Here is a 19,357-nt window from a genome sequence, read left to right on the forward strand (position 1 = left end):
AATAGCAAAAAATGAAAAAATTCGTCTTTTTGGTAGAAGTGCAAATGAGATATTTTTCAATTGAAAACTTGGAAATGGGAAATATACGCACTATTTCGTTTATAAAATAAACGAGAAAGCAATATTTCAATGCATTCCTTTTATAAGTTGTTTTTTTACTTAAGCTATTACAAGTTACATATTTTAAATTAAAAAAAAACAACAGTTTAAAACAAGTTACTGTTAAAACTCTTTCATTCCTCCATCGCATTGCATACAAATTCTCCATCACAGTTAAAAATATATTTCCAAAGCTGTACATTGTTGTAACAGTATGGGAACCAGAATGACAGGGGGAAAAAAAAAAATTAATTGATGTTTGTTACAAGTTTATACAGGAGTAATAATAGATACCTCTGTTTTACTATCAGTAAAATGCATTTTTTATACTAAAGGTTCATTATGCCAAATCTGATTGCATTTTATTTTTGTATATGGAACACGATTGTAAATAATATCGACACGTTTTGATAGTCAAACGTGTCGTTTAAGGGTCTGCGTATCGTTTCATTTCCATATCGTTATCATTCCAATATAATTTTGAAAAAAAATAAATCATTGGAATTACGAGAGTTCCGGTATATACCGAGATTTAAACTAATAACAATACCGGTTAAAATTTTTATAACGATATTACGTCGTAATTATACCGATGGCACTTTTCTTTTCCGAGATCATATCGGTGTGATAACAATATGGAAATGAAACGATGCGCAGACCCTTAGTGTCGTTGCTATGAATCATGGTTATCTTCGCTGACTGTAACCTTTTAAATAAAATAAAAAGCCGTGATGGACTAAATTTTCTCCTACACGCATAAACCTTTCTTTTTGATATAACATCTATTGATTTTTGACAACATGACGGTGTAATATTTTTCTTTAATAGTGCATTGTATTAAGTCCAAAAATATACAAGCTGAAAAACGTTACATTTTTAATCGTAAGGATATGGTACGTATAATAGCAAGTTAGGGTTATAGTGACCAAATAACTGTAGATTATAATACTAAAAAGTAAAAGTAAAAAAGTCTACATACCACAAAACAATATTTTGACAGCGAAATGAAAATTTAATCATACACAAGTTGTATTAAAGGAAATCTAGAGATTTAAACTTTTCAATTAAAAAACTTAAAAGACTATAAGAAATAGGTATGTATCCCTTTGCCTCATACATCGAAATGTTCATAAAATATTTTCATTTCTCAATGAAGTTAGCCAACCATAAATTTCGAAGGTTTTCTCAAATATCTAAGGATTAGATGATTTAGCAACACTTGACATTTAGATGCATTTCACAGATCTCAAAGGACCGTACTTTTTAATTGATCGAATATCATTTGAAAACGCATCAAAAGAAGAATGCTTTACATTTAAATGGGGTGATCATTTTGAGAACTCCTTAATACAAAACTATAAACTCCGAAAAGTATCACACGCAACTACAAAAACTGAAATTCATGCAACTGGGCTAAAATGCTTGTATTAACTTACCGTATTCAAATACATGACCGCCCACAAAAAGCAGTTTCTTCCACTAGTTGCAGAAAGCCATAAAGCAGCAAAAGCTTCAAAAACGAGGACTTGACGACAGTAATCAATGAATTTTTTGAAAGAACACCGGCCAATTTTTACAAATCTATGATTACTCGTTGGTAGCAGGTGATTGCTGTTAATATTTTTTACAACTAATTTAAGTCACGCGCCATGTAATCATACAGATTTACCATAATTATTGCAAGTATTTAAGAGGTGGGTATGAAAAAATAGCAAAGTAATATTAACTTTTTGAGAAATTCATTTAAAACTAGAAATTAAGAAAACTTCATATGCCATGTTTTTTTAAAAATGAATATTTTAAATTTAAGTTTTCGTTATGCGCCATTATCGCACAGACGATAAAAGCAGGATTAGCTTAAAACGGGTTAACCAAAACAGTAACAATAAGCGCAAAGTATTATTTTATGAAATATAATTAATTTAGCTATTTGTTTTTCTTTAGCGTCCTTTGTTTTTCTGCATGTTCAACGGTTTTTTCTTCTACATATAACCCCTTTCGTTTCCGAATTTGATTGACATATTTTAAGGCTTGGTTCTCACTATCAGCTTTTTCACCATATAACTCGTATTCTTCGTCAGTGTTGGGAATCCAGAAAGGATCAACGTCTATTAGCTGTTAATTAAATGTTTAAAAAATTGATTGATAAAAATCAAGTCAATTAGTTTCAAAAACAAACGTAAATAAAAAAAAAGGGTCAAGTTTTAACAAAATTTGAGACACCCACCTCCCAATGACTAAAAATTAATTGGGGACTAGCTAAACCGCTTGTCTTTTTTCGGATTTCTTCAGCAAATCCAAAACTCTCTGCAACAGGTAACTGAGCAACAATATCGAAAACATCAGAACCTTCTTTCATATTCTCGTTTAATATCTTTCCTTCACGTTTCCCTAAAACGCCATACATTTTCCCTAAAACATCAGAAGTTGTTTGTATGTGACAGCTATACATAGCCGCCATTAAACGAAGATGCTGCGCCATAAAAGCACGACGACAACCAGCTTTTACAGCAGAAATATGTTGCCCAGATGGAGGCCCATAGGATTGGGAACTTTCAAATTGATTGTTCTCGTTATCACCTAAAAAGCAAAAAAAAAAAAAACACTTTAAATGTTTTAAAAAATGTAAAAACTTTATTTGAAACTTCAGGAGTATCCTCATAATTAAATCAATCCAAACTTACTAATTCGTTTCCAGTCCTCTATAAAAAATGCTACACCCATCATGGGCTCTTCACACATAGGCCCAGCTTGAACAGCCAACTGAAATCCACTTATTACACTGTTATCAAATTCACGTAAAAGTAGTCCTTCAGTATTCAATCCATCAATTAATCCATGCCATATGCTAGCTCTTGTGTAGTCTTTTACATTATTTATTAAAATGTTATCATTAACTCCTTTTGGTCCTATAGCCCAAATACGATTTAGGATATCTTTCCATAATTTACCTGATTTCGAAAACTCTTCCTTCATTAGATCATAAAATTGCTGAATTTGTACTTTTGTTTCTAATGTAAGTGACCTAACTGCAACCTGAAAATCCTCTTCGCTATAGACCCGCTGTATTATTTTTAAAAGAGAGTTGTGTTGCTCAAGACATTTCAGTACGTTTAATGGTATAGGTTTTGCGTGCATACACACACAATATTGTTTATCGGCTGTGAAAGCTTCAATAAGACCAAGTTTTTCACGCTTTTTGGCTTCTTTACGTAAGGCAGCAAGTTCTTCTTTGCTCATAATTTCAGAGTTGTCTGCTTCAGTTCTTTGTAATTTTAAGCTTACATCTGATTTTTCCTAAAATAAATATTTTTCTGGATGATAAAATTTCCAAACTATTTTAAGATAATTATGAAGCTTTAAATGATCATAATATTGTAAAAAACGAGGGAAGCTTTTGTTTTGAAAGTTTATTTAAAATTTTTTTGGTCTTTTTTCATTAACAGAATTTTCTATTAGACCAGACGAAAAGAGGATCAATCTTAAAACTAAAAGAGGAGTATAATCTGACTTGAAAAACAATAAGTTTATGCTTTCAAATTCTAATAAGTAGAGTTTATAATAGAAAAAAAAACAGCAGCAATAATTTTGGAGAAACCTGTTTGCGAATGGTGTCACTAAAGAACTGGATTTCTTTTAACATAAATGAAGGAAGTCTTTGAGTATGATGCTTAGCATTTTTGTTTGTACCACTTATTTGCTCATTAACCATATCAATCTTTGGGGGGATAACAATAGTTTCACGAAATGGAACTATCGGTTCAGAGACTTTTATTTGAATTTTTGCAAACCGTTGAGTTAGGTCATCAAGACAGCGCTGCATATGGACCTCACCTGCAGCTACAACAACATACTCACCTAAATAAAATATAATTTAAAAAAAGTCTCACAACATACCCACCTAAATAAAATATCAAACAACATACTCACCTAAATAAAAAATAATTTAAAAAAAATCTAGTCACTAAGTACTTAACATCTTTTCAACAAAACATTTTGGAAAACTTGGGCTAATTAGAAATTTATAAAAAGTCACTTTTTATCTCTACAGGTGATGGACAAATTCAACCTATTTATATTTAACAAGCTGTCATGTATAAATACATACCAGTTTCTTGCACAAGCACCTCAACACAAGGATCAGCTTGATTTAAAAGTTTCATTCCACCAACAAGCCTATGCAACTGACTTGGTTGTTTTGGTTCTACTGCAACACGAACAATTGGTTTAGCTTCCAGAGGAATAGGTGTAAATGGGGGACATGCTAGTGTTGAGCTTAATGTAGCTGACTTCAAAATATATTCAGCACAGCCATTAATGCCTAATATAAATAGTGTCTCATATAAATAATTATATACATAGTGTTAAATAATTACAGTTATAATTAATTAGTGTTAAAGATTGTCAAAGACATTGCAGAAAAAAACTACATTTAATACAAACAAAAACAAGCACTTGTTGAGGAACCCATTACCAAGTATATTTCCAGCTGGCACAGTATCTAATGTGTTTAACTCTTTCCCCATTAACAGATAAAGATCATCTATAGTACATTCTGCCATGTAAAAGTTAGATAACTTGTGACCAAACACAACTTCTTCTGCAGGCCTGTATAAAAGATACATGCATATAAAGAAACAAATATTTCTTTTAATTTATATTATAATATTAAAAAAAAATCTTGATTTAAGACAAATAATCTTACATGTTCAGGGAATCTGCTCCATTTTCACCTCGTACAAGAGGATTATACTTAGGCCCTAGCACAAATAGTTTTGACCCTTTTCTTAATACACCACTAAAGACCCGAGCAAATGCAATAAAACATTGAACATCTTTTTCTTCTACCTCAACAGACTGTTCTTTTAATTCTTTAAATTCATGATCAGCAGGGTAAGCCATTATTTCTTTTTCACTCAATTTTTTCTTTGCAGCTTCATAGCGAGCAGCCAGATCTTGCTCTTCAAGGGGCCTAAATAGATATATATTGGCCATATATTTTAGGTTTCATACAAAAATCTCTGAAACATTTTTTCCCCTTGAGTTAGGTCAAAATATACACTTTTTCTCTGAATTTTGCTAAAGAAACATTTTTTCCATTGGTGTTTATAAAATTTGTAAATATTTTGTAACATTTGATAAAGATGGTTTAAGGGAACTACTTTAACAACTAGTTAAAGGAATTACTTTATCCATATTCTGTGAACTTAAATGTTAATAATTGTAACAAATTTTAATAATATAAAAAAATCATATTTAAACAATATTTTTGATATAACAATTAATTGAAACAAAGCTAACTAAGCAATAAAAACAAATAGATAAGAACATTAACCTCTAAAGTAAGTTGTCACAAGATATAAAAAAACGATTCAGTCAATGATCAGATGTTACAACCTACTGTCACAATATTCATGGTTGAAATAAAATTGGTCACAAAAATAAGTGTTTTAAATTTGATTATTTGGTGACTGACGTATCCAATCTTTAATTATTTGCTGACTGACAAATAACAAGAACTTAAATTTCAAATTTGAGAATCCATTTGTGGAGTGTTTCATAAAACAGTACAAATTTAAAAAAAAGTTACAAAATAGTTTTTTTTCTCTGTTTTAACATCTAATGCTAAGTACGTGACTTAACTGATTGATTTCAGAATGCACTTCCTTATCAACTTATAACAATCAACTTGAGGGTTTGACATAAAAGGTTCAAAATCTTTTATTCACACAAAAGGTTTATGGAGCTTAAGAAAGCTTTCAATTTTTTTTTTATTGGTCGGTCAATTTTAAATGTTACGACCTTATCAGACCATACTTTAATATTTCAACTGCAAATGCTAATTTTTTCAAATTATAAATAGCAATAATTTGAAAAAGAAAATCATCCAACCAATAAAATAAAACTTTAGAAATATTTTAGAGTAAAACAAAACCTAATAAAATAAAACTTTAGAAATATTTTAGAGTAACTTGACATGATGGAACACTTTAAGTGTAAAGATATTTATAAACCCCTTATATTAAGATTTCTGTTGTGTACTTATTGAAAACAATAATGCCCATCAATCAGATAAACAATAAAACAACATACACAATTTTGACATTTCTAAATTGTTAACCCCTTCAAAATGGTTTAGTAGGTCTATCTTTACTAAAAAGCAAACTTCCCATACTCTCAAAACAACTTTCTTAAAACATCTAACTAGCAAAACCATTTGATAAGTCTAAAATAGTTAGAGGTTTTATCAAATGAAATACTGAACCACTTTTTTAATGATCTTCTTAAAAATATCTTTAAGAAAAGGATTGTAACTAACTACCTGGTGAGCTATATCACACAGTTTTCTTTACTAAGTAACAGCCACTCACATAATTTTCCATGACCAGCTTGTATTAGATCAATATGATTTTCTTCTGATTTGTAAGATCTAGAACAAGCTTTTCACTAATTTTAAATTCCCTACCAGGTGGCAAATACTTAACAACTTTGAGTTTAACACCAGTAGCATAAAAGTTAAAACTAAAGGCGCTAAGTGTTCAGAGGAATATAATAATTAGGTAGAAGTCTAACAAAATTTAAAAATGTCTCCATAAATGTTGATTATTGATAAATACAAATATTATATGATAAAAACTCAGTGAGTAAAACAATATATAACATTAGGGATATAAGCACATAATGACTACTTATAAATTAATCAAAAATTGTTATCATTCAGTGTGTTTCAAGCTAAAAGTGTTAACAACATTTTTGTGCCAAATATTTTTGTGATTAGCAAGGAAGTTTAATCTAAAGAAAACTACTGCTGAAAGTCATTGAATGTTGTCAAAGCTTATAGTGAAAATGCTTTATCTGAAATTAACTCTAAAGGGTGGCTTCAATGATTCAAAAGTAATGATTTTTATTTGAATGACAAAAACCATGGAAAAATCATCAAAAAACTTAAAGATACAGAATTGCAAGCATTATTGGATGAAGATGATGTACAAACTCAACAGAAGCTGTCAGATTTTTTAAATAAAAGTCAAGTAATTTTTTCTAATTATTTATGGTCAAAGATTGATAAAAATGTTGTTGTTACAGATGATGTAAAATGGATTTCTCTTGATGATTATCAAGGAACTAAACATTGAACTGATCCAGGTCAACCAGGAAAAACTTCAAAATGCAGTATAAACTGAATGGTTTTGTGGTGGGACAAGAAGGGCTCAGTATATTATAAATTGTTAAAACCTGGTTAAACTATCACTGGTAAATGCTGCAAACAATAAATGATTGAATCAAACCATGAATTGTTGTTTTACTTTTGATTAATAGCTAACAGACATGGAAAAGTTACTCTTTTGCATGACAATAGTCATCCTTATGTAGCAAAACTGATCAAAGAATCATTTGGTAGCAAAAACATGGGATGTTACCCAAACCACTGTATTCACCAGATGTTGCTCTATCAAACTATCACTTATTCCAATCAATTGAACATAGACCAAAAACCTGAACAGTGCTTCCACAAACATGTAATAAAATAAAGATGCTGGAAGATTTGGAAGATGCTGAAAAAATAGTTTGGACATTAGATTAAATCAAAAGAGAAGAAATTTTATTTTGATTTAACAAACTTATTTTAATTCATAAATTACCAAAAACTGGATTATAGCTAGTGATAGTAATTACATTCAATAAAAAAACTATATTTAGAATTTTCAAAATGTTTTTTTTTTTTTTTTTTTTTTAAAAAAAAAAAAAGTCATTATATACTTAACACCTATTTATATATTCTTTTACTAACTCAAAGTATTTATATAATCGTTCACTAAAATTCTTTTACTAATTCAAAGTATTTATATAATCGTTCACTAAAATTCATAGTATTTTTTGTATAATAACAATCCTGCTCAGAGCTACTTTACAAATTTTGGAAAATAAGGAAAAACAGCAATAAATTTTTATGGGGATCAATAAAAAAAAACCTCTTCATGGAGATTTTTGATGTTAATTATATGGGAATCTAATTAAAATGAATGCACTTTACCAGAAAAATATTATAATAGCAAGATTGTGTAAGCAATTCAACTATATGTATTCTCTTTTAGTTTTGATTAAAAAAAGCTTATTAAAAATTTGATTTAAATATAAAAGCTTAAAATAAATGTAGTAAGTTAGGAACATTTATTTGTTAATTACTAGTAATTGAGTAAAATTAATTACTATTAACACAACCAATAAAAAATAACAATAGTAGCTCTAATACTTCAAAATGAGGAAAAACATTTAAAAAAATTTTAAAACAAAAATAAAGAAAATTTATGAATTACTTTAAAGATGAACTAACTTCTTTCTGTTTTTTGGTAAATCTGACTGAGGTACAGATAACATTTTTGAAACAAATACAATAACAGGAGATTCGGGATCAGAACCACATTTCATAATATCTAAATAGAAAAATAGAAACTTAAAAAAAAAAAAAAAAAAAAAAAAAAAAAAAAAAAACTTTAAAGATGAATACGATAACCAAGAGCAATTTACCATGTTTAAGTTTTTGAGTGTCTTCTGGATAAATGTCCAAAGATTTATATCGACCACACATAAGTGTTTTCACACGCTCTTCAGATATATCAAGAGGACTAGGCAAAGCAGAACTCACCATTTTTAACACAGATTCAGAAAGAGGCAACCATTGATATAAGATAGCATGAAGATGAAGTTGAAAATCATTAACCTTGGAATCACGGGTGGAAATTTTTAAGTTAAGGTTTGTTACAATTTTGCTAATACGTTCAGTATCTCTATAAATAAATCATTTAGAACAGATAAAATAATATTTAAAAAGATAGTAACAAAAAGTGAAATTAAAAATTGATCAACAAAATACATTGATACAATATGTAAGAACTGGCATTTTTTTACAAACAACAGAATTTGATAGATTGAGGATGAATATATAATGAGGATGAATAATCAATGACTGTATGAAAAAATAGTCTAAAAGGTAAGTTTTATATTTCACAAATTTCCATAACTATTTAATTAAGTTTCCTTTTTTTTTTTTTTTTTTTTTTTGAAATAAATACCAATAAACTAATTTTCAAATTTTTAATTTAACTTCTTAAACAGCTGAGAATTGCCTTTAACTACTCACTGTTATGAATATCCTTAATACTTATAGCTATTATAACTGATTATTATAACAAACCTGTTTAAAACAACTGCATCATATATGTTCCATATATTTTCTAAGATAAATTGCACAAACAATGGTTTCTTCCCTTTAGCAAATGCACCCTTAGCAATTTTTTTCGCTTTTAAGTTAATGTAATAATCCCCCCACAATGTTTTAGAAAGAACATTGCGTGAAGCACCAAGTTTCTTTGAATATATTTCAGCAAAGGTATCAATGCTAAAGAATAATTAATTAAGGCTGAAATAACATAATATCAAGTGCAAAAAAAAAAAAAAAAAAACTTTTAAAACACAAACAAAAAAAAAATAAAAACATTACAACTAAATATAACACTAAACAAATATGCTCACCCAAATGCCCAACCATCAATTGCACTAGCAAACACAACATTTCCAGCTGCTGGAGAAAAATATAAGTTTTCATCATCAGCATCTTCAAGACCAGAACTCCAATCAAAAGACTAAAGTTATTAATTATGTTTTAAATATTTTATCCATCTCATAAAGTTAATTTACAAAGAGTGTTTAAGAAAAATAACTAGTCTAAAATCAAAAATGACTTACCAGTTCTCCATCAGAATTTACTTTTGCTGAAGAATTTCTCTCTGTTTCTGTTTTCACATTTGATTGCTCCATAACATAAGTACTGAATAATGATCCCATAACGGCATTTACCTAAATTATTTAAAAATAAACTTTTTAAAAAAAATATCAATTACATTGATAAAAAATATGAAGGTATTTCAAATTCAAATGTTTAAAAAGTTTCAAACTACTTCAAAACTTTAATGAAATTTTCAAGATAACTTAATTTGGCAAAACAACATTTTCTACACCTTTGAACATTGCTTAAATCTTATAAAATACCTGAAATTTATTTTATGCAAAAAACTTTATGAAAAGAATTTTTTTTCTGGATGATATAATTAAACAAAATTTTGGTGTTCACAACTGGCTGAGCATATCAGATGGAATTCCTAAGTTACATTCAAATTATTTAGTTTATCATCATTTCTAACCATTTATTAATCCCGAACTTATCATAAAATCCAACAATAAAGCTAGTATTTCTAAGTTTCAACAATTGGTATAAAGTTAACAAGGTAGTAAATGATAGTTCTAATAAATGACAGTTGCTCATGCAAAAACCTCCAATACTTTGTCTCATATTACATGATGAAAAAGAAAAAATTACATTTAAACAAACAGTACTAATACAATCATAAGAAATAATTTACATATCATGTGCAACTACATATTTTATTTTTTAATTAAATAAAACTTAGATAGAATATGTGAAATAAAATAAACTAGGAAATGTGAAGCAGGAAAAATAAAGTTTAGAATTATATCTAATGAACTTCTATCAAATGGCTCTCTCTCAGCATTCATGAAGGCAACTACAAGTCAAATCCTGAGTCTAGAACAGATTGTTTGATGTAGTCTATGGTTATCTTGTTCCACTCCTCGGCACCAACTTTTAGGATATTTTTTTTGAGAGAAATATTGTGGAGATATTGACAAGCTGGGAAACCAAATCTCTTTTGACCAGTATTTTGGGAGGTTATTTAGGAGCCATTTTGATTTTTCTTTCAAGTTTGACAAGGATCACCAACCAACTGGTACAAAAAGTTGTACTGAGTATCTATTTAAGGCTTGACATGGTTTTCCAAGATTAAAAATGTACTCATTGGAGTCAACTTTTAGAAAAGCTTTGATGTAAACCAGTGGCATTTTAAAATCATCTAAAGAAACAATCACAGATGCTGTATGTTTTGTCTTGAATGTGTACTTTAAATGCTATGGGATTGCTTTATTTGGTTGATAACTACTAAAACATTTGGTTCAACTATTGGAAACAGAATCACCATGTACAACATTTTATCAAAAGAAGATAATTGTTGGTTTCTTTTTTAGAAGGCTTTCACAAGCATTTACACTTAAAACTGGTGGAAATAAAGTGTTTCTTGAACCTGGCTCTAGACTAGGCCTTCACATCCTTTCTGACCACATTTCTGATGTATCTTGGGAATATCTTTGGCCTTGTTATCACTCATGGCTAGATTAATAATTGGCTGCTTTTTTGCATTTTAGATTTTTTTTTTGGGGTGGTGGTGGTTTTTTTTTACTTTCGAAGTTTGTGTATAAAGAATAATAAATAATGCATATAATAATTGCCATTGAAAATTTGTTTTGCAAGCATCAAAACTTACAAAATTATGAAATTTACAGCTGCATATGGTAACTTTTCTTAAAATGTAATTAAATAATAAAAAGTAACAAAACAATACTTGTTCCACAACTTTCTGCAGTTGTAAGTAAGCTTCCATTGGTGATAACTTAACTTCAGTAATTAATCTATCAATTTTATTGAGCACAAGGCATGGCTTAATGCCTTCCAACCAAGCTTGACGAAGCACTGCTTGAGTCTAAAAATATTAACTTTTATAGGACATAACACATAGATGTTAACTTCAGTAATTAATCCATCACATTTATTTAGGCATAGCTTAATTCTTCCCAAACAAGTTTAATGAAGCAATACTTATTAGGGTATGTCATACTAAGACTTTTTAAAAAATGATATTTGGATACATTCATATGTGCATGCACATTTATGCATGCATGTATAAACCAAATTAAAATGTGAAAAATACACTAAAAACTTAGTATTTAAAACATAACTTTAGCAGAGCATTAAATATGGTCTCTTTTAATTTTTTTAGTTAACTAAATCTACTTCCAATTTTAATCTATGAATCATAGAGCGCAATTGCTTAGTACTTGGTATTTGCCTGCAATGATTAGAAAGATACAATGACTACAATGATTGGAAAATTGCAATTTCTGTTGTATTTTTTTTTTGTTGATATTTTATACCATACTTGTTTTTGTTTTACAGTGTATATATAACAAAATAAAATATTGTTATGAAAAATTTAAAATTAAAACAAACTGAACATTTCTCTGCAACTAATTCAACTAAACTAGAAACTGAAGTTCCCACACTGAGAGATGTACTGAAAAAGGTCTACTTATTCAGGAAAAAATACTTCTTTCTGATGAAAAATTACAAATACTACATCTTTTAAAAAAAAAAGAAAAAAGATTCTTAAAAAAGCTCATGCTAATACACAGATTCAAATAGAAAACATTGAAGATGAAGTTTATGATTCAGTGGAACATAATTTGAATCAAAAAACTTCACTGAAAATTTAAAGGACTCAAATGAAATATCCTTGAAGTTCAAAGTTCAAAAATTATCAAACAAATAACATCCTCAGTTAATATCATGAGACACAATTAAATGAAGATCCCAATCACACCACTAGGATCTCTTTGATTTAAGGTATCTTAAATCAAAGAGCCTTCTATTACACCTAGATTTGTATTTGCTTTCTTTCAAAATTTGATCAAATCTGAACATTTGACTCAAAATAAAAGGCTATGGTTAACAATAGAGTTTTGTCAGAAAAACTGATTATTGCAGTAACTATTAAGGGTATTTTCGTAGATGGAAGAAAAGATCACAATCTGATTTTGATTTGAAGATTCAATTGCTAAAAGGTTTCATCAAAGGATAAAAAAGCAGAAAAGCTGTTACTTCTGAACCAAATGATCACTATATGAATAATTGCACACTAGGCAGGTCCGTTTTTAGGGGTCGGAAAAACTATAACTTTGCCACTTTATTTTCCCATTCTACGTTGATATACAAGACCATTCCTAAAAAAGTTTTTAAAATATTTCAATTTTCCTGACCTCCCTGAGGGCTTGAATATTTTTAAAAAAGTCATTTTTGACCTTAATTGGATCAAAGACCAACAAAACTAACAATTTTTTTTTGGGTGAGTTGGCTCTACTATTAGGAAGGTTGGTATAAAATTTGAGCTCAAAATATTTCAAATGATTTCTTTTAAAGACCTGGTTTTTACTATGTTTTTAATTGTATATTTATCTAAATACTCTTAAATATTCATTAAAAAACTTAATAAAATTTGCATTTAAGAAGTTTGTTAAATAAGTAATCCAAGTATTGCATTTAATAAAAAAAAAAAATAAAGTAAACTGTTAAAAATGTAAAATACTTTGACTAAAGGTTTTACAAACACGTTTTCTAAATAATATACATAAAAATTCAGTTAAATTTTTATAAAAACTTTTCTTACAATTTATTAAGTATTTCTTTGGACCAGTTACATTTATAAAATGGAAAATTAACTCTGTGTTCCTTCAAAACCAGTAAAATATCTTGTAACTTTTCCTCTTTAATTGTTGAATAGATAAAGTCTTTTACCAATTTAATAGCTCTTTCACAACAGTCATTGACACAGACCAATCTCTTTATAAACCTTTGCAAATTTTTATAATCAGAATCATGAGTCCACTAATCAGGTGGACTTTCTAACCACTTTGATAAGTAAGGAACTATTTTAAATATTAGCCAAGAATTTTGACCAACGTAATCATTAAGTTCTGAATTTTCCTTTATTTCTACAGGCTTAAACTTTTTAAGTTTAAAGACTTCAGGTAAATTTGTTTTTAACAACTCCTGAGCCACTTTTTCTTTAACTTTATTATCAAGACTTTTATCAAATAAACAAAAGACAACTATTTCTTCAGAAAGATAATGACTGTCTGAGATAGCTTGAAATAAAAGCTTGAGGACATCAGCATCAAAATCTTTCATTTTTATCATCTCTTTAACTGTACATAAATTATTATGAGAAGCAGAAACAATTTGATTTGATTGAAGAAAGTTTTTTGCATAAACTGAAGCTACACATATTGCAGCCTTTGAAAATACTATTTCTTCCTCTAGGGTTAAAAACTTTATGATTGGTTGAGTAAGCTTCATTGCCAAAATGTATAAAGTATCTGCCATAAATCTAGCTTCATGTTCAGCAGCTGGTTTGTGTATAATAAATCCAGGAACTGCCTCCCTTCCTTCCAGAAAAACAATGACATATTGACACAGATGTTTATAATCATTTCTGGGAAAAGTATGAAGTTCCAAAGCTTTTTTGCAAAAAGATAAACTTTTTTTAGCTATATCTTCAAATGGAGTTCCACTAACTTCGCACCACGGAAACTTTGATAACTGATCCATATTTTTTTGAACATTTTAATAATTCATTGGCCATGCAGCTCTCGTACAAATAGATTTTGATGGACCTTTGCTTTCTGTTTTAGTGATTTCATTTATTGCATGAAAAAAACGTCATTCTTGAGAATATTTTCTACAAAGAAGCCTTAACAGATGTCAATTTAAAAGTTCTCCTAAAATACTTATACAACCCTTATTACAACCAGTGTTACATGCTGTTGTGTCAGCACAAATTCCAATTATAAAGCTTTTAATTCCAAACTTTTTTATAACACTAAAACATGCCAATGCTTGATCATATCCTTTTCCTGATTGACATTCAACTATGCCTAGCAGCTTATCCTGTTGTTTTCCATTTGTATTTAAATCCCAGTCTGGACTTGTAACAACAATAGCTAGACATTTATTTACTTCAGAAATATAGTCTTCATTTAAAGTCATAACTTTTTTTGTATCAATGAGCAAAATTAAATTACTATTTTTACATTTTTCTTTTATTTTTTCTTTAACCGATTCTGATTCACTTAAATGTAAATCTTTTCTTATTTTTTCTGCTTTTGTCTTTGAAAGTTTTACTTCATTAAGATTGATATTTCCATATCTTAAAAATAATATTAATAACCCTGTCTGTACTCCGACAGAAATTCCAAAACGCCCACAAAATGTTGAAGTTTTTTTTGATAAGTTCATTAATATCTACTGTTACTGTCACTTTATTTAATTTTATGTTAGTTGATTGTTTTTCAATTTCATCATAGTATTATATTGAAATTCTTCATTATCAAAATTTTCTAACAAAAATAACTCTTGATTTCCATTAATACAATTGCTATTTGATGAAAATTTTTTTAACTTTGAGTTTTTTGTGGTAGATTCCTCCATTTGCTCAAACTCCTTGGCTTTTCTTTTGCGAAACTCTCTGTTGGAATAAACTTTTTGATATTTTTTGTCTATTTTGTCAATTACCATTGTTTTTGCAATTTATGGTCTTCATAAAACAAAATATTGCTTTCTTTTGCATCTTTTGATCAAATTCTATCGCTTTCAATTATTTCATAGAGTTTTGGGTGCCCTATGTCAAACAATTCTTTTTCTAATGCCAAAAAATTATTTTCATGTAGCTTTTGTATTTCCGTTTTTTTTGAACAATATGATACCAGTTTCTTGTGATGATATATTAATTTGGAAACTTTTTCCCTAAAATAAATTAACCAATTTTTGTTTGTCATTTAGCTTAAATTTTTATATCAATAATTATCAATAATTATGTAATAAACTATGAATATTATTTAAATCGATAGCTACCTAATACTTCTACAACTAATGTGTGGTATACCACCCATAAGCCACGAACTTCTAAGAGCAGAAACAACGCATTTGGGCTGACATGTTTTATCACTACAAAGCAGCTCGTGATTTATATCTAGAGGGCAGGAAATAATTTCGATGTGTTTTTTATCTTTTTTTTTTTTTTTTAAAATTTAGTAATCTGCAGCAGTGATAAAAATATCTTAAAACGTCGCCTTTAGTAGGCAAACTTCTGCAATCAATTGCGTGGGTTTGTCCTAATAAATATATTTCAGTATTTGAACGTGTTGATATTGCCATTTTAAATTTAAAAAGTTACAAACGCAGCACAGTTTCATAAAATAAATTATTGCACGCTGTGATTATAACTCCGCATTGGTCCGGCAGACCAAATTAAAAAAAAAATTCACTAAAAATCTACTAAATATAAAATATTCAAACCCCTAGGGAGGTCAGGAAATTTAAAATTTTTCAAAAATTTTTTCAGAAAAAGTCTTGTATATCAACGTAGAATGGGAAAATAAAGTGGCAAAATTATAGTTTTTCTGACCCCTAAAAACGGACCTGCCTATTGCACACCATTTAACAAATCAGTCAAAGTAGCTTTACACTTAGATGGTTCCTAGAGGAATTAATCAAAACATAATTGTGATTAGGTAGATCCTAAAAATTAAATGACTAGGTCTGGTAAGGATAGTAAGCTAATACTCATCTGGAGAGACTTAATGGAAGAAAACATTTTTGGTCAATTTGCATATTGCATACAAATGAGCAACCTTTAAGACACTTGTTTGCAAGTCTTGATGGAATTACTCCAGAGATGGATTTATAAGGCCTATAGGCAAACTATTTTCAAATGTCAATTATAACAATTAGAAAAGTTTGAACCTATTAGTCAGATTGAACTCTTGATTAAAATTCCTGACATTTTAAAGTTTGTCAAGTGAATCTTGTAAACTCTACCTAATTCAAAACCAAGCTCTTCTAAAACAACTTAGTTACTGAACACTTTAGAATTGGGAAAACTATTTTTTCATATAGCCAGTAATGAATTTATTAAAATTAATATTTTTTAAAATTATATTGCCTGGTAAGTTGTTTTAACAATCATGTTTTAAAAATTCAACTTCTTATCCTTTGATTATTGTGTTCATTTTTACATTTCATAAAAATATTGCAATTTTCTTGTTCATTTTTTTTGTCTGACCCCTAAAATATTTCCTTTGATGTAACCTTTCAATTGACTAAATTTTATAGAAATATATTAATGCCTAGAGGTAGTACAAGAGCCCTAAAGTTAGTTTATCCACTAGATTTCAGAAATACTTTGAATCTCTACTAACCAAAGAATCATAGGTTGACAAACTGAAAGTGACACTTAAACATTGTCTAAATTTCTAAACTTAAACTTTATAGTATTAGGAACATGTATTGTATAAGAATTCTTTATTTTTTCTTAAGGCAAAGTTTTAACTATAAGTTAATGAACTCAAATGAAGAGAGAAACTTTTTTCAAAACACCTGTAGATTAAAACTAATAAGGCTTCACTAGATTTACCATAGTGCCTGGTGGCATCCTGCAGTATTAAAATCTAAAATGTTAGGTTTTAATGCATGTATTGATAACCCTGTTTTGAATACTTTGTTGCTGTATTACTTGCTTGCTAAACACTAAAAAGATTTTTTAAAATTTAATTTGCAAAAAATTTTTATTTTTGCTACATTTACTACCATTAAAAAGTATTATTTTTAAAAGCACATAGCAATATAATTTTGTCTTAAGAACAAAAATTAATTTTGTCATTTAATTTATTAGATGTTTAGGAAAGTTTGAAAGCTTAAGTTTCTAGTTAGCTAGCTCTCACTCTTACATAACATTATAGCTATGAAACAATACTTTTAGTAATATTATCATGAATTACATCTGAGCAGAAAATCTTTGATTGAGTTAAAACCTTTTAATAAAATATACTTTCATTACCAAGAATTTAAAAAATGAAAACCACCTACTTGTGGACAAACCCCCTCAACTACATCAACAACAACCAGTGTACCATCACAAAGTCTTATTGCTGTTGACACCTTTTTTTCAGACAAAATAATAAAAATATTGTAAAAAGTTTATTAGAATTAAAATTATCATAAGCATAAAACTAAAAATTTTTTTTGAAAAAGATGGTTAAGCAACAAACCTCACTTGAAAAGTCAACATGGCCAGGTGAATCAATTAAATTTATCAAGTAATTTTGCTTATCTGATCAATCAAAACATAAAAATGAAAGAAAAAGCAATAAATAAACTTAAATGAAAGTAAAACTGAATGAATGAGACTTATCAAAGTTGTAAATCTTTTTTAAATAAACAAGAAGAAATAAAATACTATTGTGATAAGCAAGCGATATTGCACTTGACTTCATTGTGATACCACGCTGTTGTTCATCTTCACGACTATCCATATACCGTAGCTTTAAAGGTAATTATTATTTAACGTGTTAATAAAAAGATATTGCAAGAAAAAAAGTAAATAATTTAGCATGAATTTAACTGTTAAATTATAACCAAGACTAATGACACACAACACATTGTGCTGTGAATGAAATTAATTTTATTTTGAGTGCATATAAAATTGTGGAAACATCAAGATATTATTGAATTTTAACATGCTAAAAAGTTTGAATTTAGCTTTTACATTCATCAGCTTTATAAAGAAATCTGTTTACCTTGCCAGCTAACTTTGGAGAAATAATACCATTACTTGCAATTAAACAATCTGCTAGTGTTGTTTTACCTGGAAAAAAAGTCAGTAAAATCAAGAACCAACTTCTGTATAAAACATATGCTTGTAAAAATAACTATATCGATTCAAGTGGTTTTTAAAATAAACTTACCATGATCTACATGTGCAAGGATACAAATGTTTCTGATATTTTTAGTGTTCTTTTGCAATGCAGCAATAAACTCTAGTGTATCTGGACCCATAACTTAACTCTAGCTATTTCAGTAAATCTAAGAAATTTATATTTTCAAAAAAAAGGAACAAACTAAATTTTCCTAAAATATTTTTTTAATCCATAGCAACCATGTGTATCACTCTAAAAAATTAATAAAAGAAAAAAATATGATAAAATTATGGTGCCTGAGTTGTGTGTTTTTTTAAATTTAAACAAGGTTGAAACAAAATAAATATTTAGAATGGAGAATAAAAAAGTAAAAAATAATCTTTATATTTATAGAATAAAATGCTTTTTTTTTTTAAGAAAATATATATACTTTTTTTCCGCTTATAATGAACAATATACATTTATATTCAAATTTTGTGTTGACAATTGCTGAAATATGACTGAGATCATATCAAAGAAACAAAAAGCAATAAAGACAAGTGTAATATATAAGATTCTTTTTTACATTCTATTTTACAAAGAGTTTGTTATCAAATAACACAGACAACAAAAAACTAACTAAAAATCTTGATGAAAAAGATATTTTTTTCACTAAAAGTAAAAATGAGAGAGAAAAGAGATGATTAAAGTTAGGTTCATAATTTCACAGCTAAGTATTTTTCTTTTAAAATCTCTTCAAGAATTAAGTCTGCATAGGGTAAAAAGTCAAAGAAATAAGCTAATGATTTTTTTTAAAATATAAATTCAGAACATAACAAAT

The 19,357-nt window shown here is 28.1% G+C and overlaps 1 protein-coding gene and 1 pseudogene across 4 annotated transcripts; both read right to left on the bottom strand.

Moving 5' to 3' along the window:
- Positions 1–1,985: 1,985 nt before the first annotated feature.
- On the bottom strand, positions 1,986–18,807 carry LOC145187355 (elongation factor-like GTPase 1). 4 transcript variants are annotated; one of them, XM_090070341.1, is made up of 18 exons: positions 18,586–18,807; positions 18,418–18,485; positions 18,078–18,162; positions 17,890–17,951; positions 17,708–17,779; positions 11,574–11,711; positions 9,847–9,957; positions 9,634–9,743; positions 9,296–9,499; positions 8,629–8,888; positions 8,435–8,534; positions 4,805–5,071; positions 4,574–4,707; positions 4,208–4,420; positions 3,698–3,957; positions 2,784–3,396; positions 2,327–2,679; positions 1,986–2,214 (listed from the first exon to the last, which is right to left on the bottom strand). In XM_090070341.1, exons 1-18 carry the CDS (start codon positions 18,674–18,676, stop codon positions 2,026–2,028), a joined length of 3,330 nt encoding a protein of 1,109 aa, XP_089926467.1. In that variant the 5' UTR covers positions 18,677–18,807; the 3' UTR covers positions 1,986–2,025. The 4 variants fall into 4 exon arrangements, with proteins under 4 accessions (XP_089926467.1, XP_089926481.1, XP_089926473.1 ...); XM_090070355.1 differs by having other exon boundaries at positions 8,418–8,534; positions 18,586–18,791; XM_090070347.1 differs by having other exon boundaries at positions 17,895–17,951; positions 18,586–18,760.
- On the bottom strand, positions 13,329–16,188 carry LOC145185042 (uncharacterized; annotated as a pseudogene).
- Positions 18,808–19,357: the final 550 nt, after the last annotated feature.

This window comes from Hydra viridissima, unplaced genomic scaffold (genome assembly GCF_058129835.1).
Source record: "Hydra viridissima isolate aposymbiotic clone 2 unplaced genomic scaffold, HvirCarnegie_v1 scaffold_1, whole genome shotgun sequence".
In the NCBI taxonomy this organism is placed as follows: Eukaryota; Metazoa; Cnidaria; class Hydrozoa; order Anthoathecata; family Hydridae; genus Hydra; species Hydra viridissima.

What these genes read in the sequence shown, in the direction of transcription:
- LOC145187355 (XM_090070341.1), bottom strand. Translation starts at nt 18,676, where the DNA reads ATGGGTCCAGATACACTAGAGTTTATTGCTGCATTGCAAAAGAACACT. An exon ending in ATGTTGACTTTTCAAGTGAG is followed by an intron (nt 17,780 to 17,889) that starts GTTTGTTGCTTA and finishes TCTGAAAAAAAG; the next exon opens with GTGTCAACAGCAATAAGACT. An exon ending in AGAGGACTGGAAACGAATTA is followed by an intron (nt 2,680 to 2,783) that starts GTAAGTTTGGAT and finishes TTTGCTTTTTAG; the next exon opens with GTGATAACGAGAACAATCAA.